General features: G+C 41.0%; 1 protein-coding gene across 1 annotated transcript in view; it reads left to right on the top strand.

Moving 5' to 3' along the window:
• LOC138042726 (small subunit processome component 20 homolog) overlaps window positions 1–5,000 on the top strand; it is a 53,824-nt gene that overhangs the window by 41,565 nt on the left and 7,259 nt on the right. The window contains exons 32-35 of the mRNA XM_068888712.1: window positions 604–666; window positions 2,359–2,490; window positions 3,311–3,473; window positions 4,211–4,374. Coding sequence (XP_068744813.1) covers window positions 604–666; window positions 2,359–2,490; window positions 3,311–3,473; window positions 4,211–4,374 — 522 coding nt within the window. The remainder of the gene's footprint in view (window positions 1–603; window positions 667–2,358; window positions 2,491–3,310; window positions 3,474–4,210; window positions 4,375–5,000) is intronic.

The raw sequence follows: 5,000 nt of genomic DNA, 5'->3' as shown, positions 1-5,000 counted from the left end.
AGGCAGAGAAGAGAGACCCTGGAAACGAGGTTGTCAAATTTTCTGGGTGCGGCCATCTTGAATAATTGTGACGTGTTACGGTTGCCCGATCGTTCTGAAACAAAGAGCTTTAATGACAAGAGAACTACCGTAATACGTCACAGTTATTCAAGATGGCGGCTCATTCGAAATTTAAAAACAAACACGGGCGATTCTAGAACTTTTTAAATTTAATATACAAACTTTTATTGGAGGGAGGTTCCTTAAGGTATCAAATCATGAAATTTATCAACGTGTCAAGTATTAAACGTGTTGGAATCGCTTTGCCTGTCATAATTTTCTGAAACGATTTCGAGTTTTGGAAATTTGACATATTTGAACTTCAGAATGAACGTGAAATGAAAGTTAGGAAGATCATCGCAGTTAACTAAGTGACTTGAGCAGTTGCAAGCAAGCTTGAAAGCAGCCAGCTGGCTTGGGAGCCCAGTTGATACAGAAAGTGCTGCCCAATCGCACGGTCATGCGCAGTTCCAATCCCGTTCAAGCCTGGATTTTTTTCAGGCTTGCTTGCTGCAATGATCTTCCTGACTTTAATTTCACACAAACCTTTTGTTGCTATCACAGCTTGACGCAGATCAAAGAAACAAGTTGTTTTCTATTGTGCTTTTGTGGTTCAAGGATGACAAGGTAAAAACACTGCTTTTGTGAGATAATTACTTCAAAGAAATTGTAATTCAGTTTGTGAATATAAATATCAAGATGTTTCGACATTAAATGCGTATATCAAAGTGCAGTCTTGAACGGGACCCCAAGCCATGACCGTGCAGTTGCACTGCATTTTGCTCCAACAACTGAGCTGACAAGTCATCCAGGGGCTGCTAAATTGCGAGATCTTGTTATATCCCGTCAGTTGTGTGAATGGGCGTTATTCGCGTGGCGGCCATGGTGGCCGTAGACAATAGATTTCCTACTCCGAGCCTCGAGTTGAAATGTTTGGGAACGAGTTTCGGTGCGCAAAACAAAAGTTTTCAATTCCGCGGAACTCAACATGGCCGCCGTGTTATTAAGGCCTATAAGTGTGAATATAGAACAGAGGCGTTTAATTCATGAGAAATGCAAGGGTAACAAGGTGGTTACCCTGTGGTGAGAGTAAAGCCGATGACGCACTGTTCAACATCTTGTTGCTCAGACGTGTTGAACGGAATAGAGCTGGTCTCTATTTTCGTTCAACATCGTTCAACAACGTTCAACGATTTGAACGGCATATTTCAACATTCAACATGACTTGACACACTGCTCAACAATTGTTGATCTACAAATGTTGAACCGTGTATCACCGGCTTAAAGCTCAAGCTCACCGCGCACCACGGTAAAGCTCACCGTGCACCAGTCACTCAGTTGGTTGGTTTCTCAAAAGAGAAAGTACTGCCTTGTGATTACATCCACAAATGGTAAGACTTTCAAGTCTTCTGGGATAAGGACTATAAACCCTAGGCCCCGTGTCACAGTCCTTGTTCATAAACTCAGTGGGACGTTAAATATCCCTGACACTATTCGAAAATAGTAGGGCACGGAGTTCCCGTTGTTGAGGTCTGGCCTTTCCTTAAGCAATGTGTTCGGCTTGGCGTAATTAATCTTGTGAATGGGCCACGAGACCACGTTTCAGCAAAACTGACAGTAGTCAAATTGAAGGAGTTCAAGTGCTGAAACTGGTAAACCTAAACCTGGACACGTGGTCCAATGCAAATCGACTTTTGTTTGTCCTCTTTCCTTCCAGAAATTCTCACAACTCGTCGTTGTAAATAACCTTAGTGTTTTACTGATATGGGTGTTATGGTTGTTGATGTAGGTTTCATATTACTAGGACTGATTAGGGAACTTAACCTGGGACGACGACCATGGCTAAGAGAACGTCACAAGTGTTTTAATGGCCACAAACAAAGGATGCGCACGCTCTGAATGTGCGTTCTACGTTTTAGCACATTTCTTTGCCTTTCTCGTCCCAAAGCCTCCCTATTCTCACTAGTGACGCAAGCATAATCATAAGCAACATACCCAAACTCAGTAGAATTTTGGTCACGAGTACCTTTTGCTGGGACAAAAGACACTAATAAACTAGAATCTTATGAGTCTGTGCATGCTGCTTTTGCTTATGCTTGCGTCGGTACTGCACGTGCACCAGTCCCGTTTAACAACGATGTGAGTTAACCACATGGGTGGTTATTGTGAACGTTTCTCTCTTCCAATGCCAAAAGACTTGATATCATCGCGAAATGGTTGGAATAACATAAAGTTGTATGTTTGGACAACTTTCTCTTAGCGGTGGTCGTGTTCCTTGCTTAGGCTCTCCAGTTGAATTTGCCTTTAACCTTCACGCAGGTTTCTCTTCAGCGCCTTGCTGCCCAAGTTTGCGGCTTGTTTGTCGAAGTTGAAGGGAAGAACTTCGAAAGAAAACTGGTGACTTTGCTGCCAATCATATCTAACGCGATAGCTCCTGAGCAAGTTGAAACGGTAAATAGCGAACCCCATTTGCTAGAAGTCATTTGACAAGTTGCAGGTTGATTCACCTTGTTTAGCGGGTTGCACTGTCGGAAATATTATGTCGAGCTGGCCAATCATAGAGCGCGTAGTGTGTCAGAAAAAGTGATGATTTGCTTTTATTCACCGACACTAAGGTGAAAGATTGCTCTAGTACATGCATAGAAATTTCATTTCAATACTTAACGGACCAAGAAATACCTTCCGAGCCTATTGCGGGATTGCGAGAGGTCATTTTATTGTCTGCGGATGCTCGGAGGTCAATAGAACTCGGTTTTCTAATCCCCCTGCGAGTTTACTAATCAGAAACGCACTGGTACGTGCTAACAGAGCTTATAGCCTTCCTGAAGGTGCTGCTTCACTTTCCTTTTTTGAAGTGTGTTTCATTATCAATACACCGGCGAAATCTTAAACAATTTTTTCTTGCAGAAGATCGTTTAAAATTGAAAGTGTTCTCGAGATCCGCCATTACTAACTTTAAGACAGTGAGAAGGGGAGTGGGTCTATTCCTGATTTGACGTCACAAACTGATTTACATTACATTAACTCTTTGTAAAAATGCATGCAAAGTAGATTGTGACGTCAAATCAGGAATAGATCCACTCCCCTTCTGACTCGGTCGTGAACAAAAGATGCTTGGTTTTTCGCAACTTTCGAAGCCTATAAAATGACAGGATTTGTTAGTATAATGAAAAGATGGCCGCAATGCGTTTCGAACAGGTGCAAAGATTCATTTTAGCGAAAAAAATATCTTGGGGCTAGGTGCACTTTAATTGATTGATTGTCTCTTTAGGAAGAGTCTGTGGAAGATGAAGAATCCCACGGCAATTCTCAAGTATCCCAGCGAACCAAAGATCATTTGCTCTTTAATGCGCTCTCGCTTCTGGCAAAAATCATCAAGGAATGTAATGTCATTAAGAATCCAGGCAGACAACAAGAAATGGAAACAATATGGGGTGAGTTAGTTGCTTGACGAACTCAGTTGGCTGTGGTATTTTTCGGTTAACAAAATTTGAGTGAATTGGTCGCCAATTTGGGAATCTGAATTGCTGGATAGTTTTTGAAACTGGGTTTACGATGTGCAATCTAGCAAATTTGAACTTTTTATATGAGTTAGAAGTGAGTTGAGATGTTATTTTCCTACTTTATATTCAATGGCTTGTTCTTGAAACTTTATTCACTATTGTTAACAGGGACTTAAGAATTTACACCCGTGCACAGCAAATCCTAATCGAGGCGGAGGAAGGGTAGTGATACCATAAGTTAAAAAGGGAAGATGCTATTATTTTAGCTGCAGTACCAACTGACTGACTGGTTTTTCTAATTTAGCCAATTTTGACTCGATTACTTCCAAGTATTAAAATGTAGCACAAGGCAGTTTTCCCTGCTTGGAACCTTTTTTTGGTAAAATACATTTACTTTAAAATGATTTCCGTTTTCTGTTTTCAAGTGTTTTTAGTCTCCGTAAGGGAATTTGATCTTCGACATTCTGAAGATTAAAAACAATATCTGTGTCATTCACATTCAATCGAATGTTTATTTCTTGTCATTGATCTTCCTTGTGACTAACTTTGTTAAAGAACGTCTTGAGATTTTCAGCCCAAAGCTGCTTGTCACAGTTTTCTCGAATTGTCTTTACAAAGCAATGCCCAGGTCTGTCCTTAATCACCTTTGTTTTCACCATTTTGAATAGTATCTGTTGAAGGGCATTTACTGCATGCACATTCTTGGATCCGACTTGTTTCCAGTCGTTTGCTCGGTCTTCTCTTTGCTGCATGCAAAGCTGAGGAACTGGTGATTGGTTTTCAGAGCGGAAAGACGTCAGTCAATTATCTTCAGGAGGATTTGCCGGGGAAGGTTTGTCACAACGCGATTTGACTGTAACCAAGCTTTCGTAAAATTGAATATTAAAAGCTGAATGATAGAAATTGATTGAAATTTAACAATGTTGGCCAACTTTTTCAAATTCGGTCTCGGTATTTTGCGAAAAGCGCGTAACTCAATATATGCCCTGTATGTCTCGTTCTGTTAAAGTTCTTTTGATATGTTCTGCCGTCGTTGTCGGGAATGTGATCTTTCTGACATTCATTACAAGAGAATATAACGTAAGAGAGCGAATTCCTTATATTTTGCCCAATTGTGATGTAAATTATTTGAAATCAGTTATTAGTTCCGTGTAATACTTCTCGATTATTCCAAAGACGACACCTTGTCGGTCACGTGGCTTGAAAGTGGATCGCACTGTCATAGTAACAACAGATAAAAATAACCTTCACAGCACATGCGCGCAATTATCATGTGCACAGGGATACCCTAAGGGGTTTCCCTTAGGGGTTCCTCATTGAGTCTGGCGTTAGGCAGAGTAAAATCTGTAAGAAGCAGCCATAGGAGGCAGGCAATCAAATGGAAAATTGCCGCTCTCCACAAAAGTAACTTGGTCATGCTGTGTTTGTTGTTGTTGAGGTCTTATCCATTTGTCTGAC

Source organism: Montipora capricornis, chromosome 3, assembly GCF_036669925.1.
Source record: "Montipora capricornis isolate CH-2021 chromosome 3, ASM3666992v2, whole genome shotgun sequence".
Classification (NCBI taxonomy): domain Eukaryota; kingdom Metazoa; phylum Cnidaria; class Anthozoa; order Scleractinia; family Acroporidae; genus Montipora; species Montipora capricornis.
The sequence above is the reverse complement of the archived record's forward strand: the minus strand, read 5'-3'. Positions and strand labels throughout refer to the sequence as shown.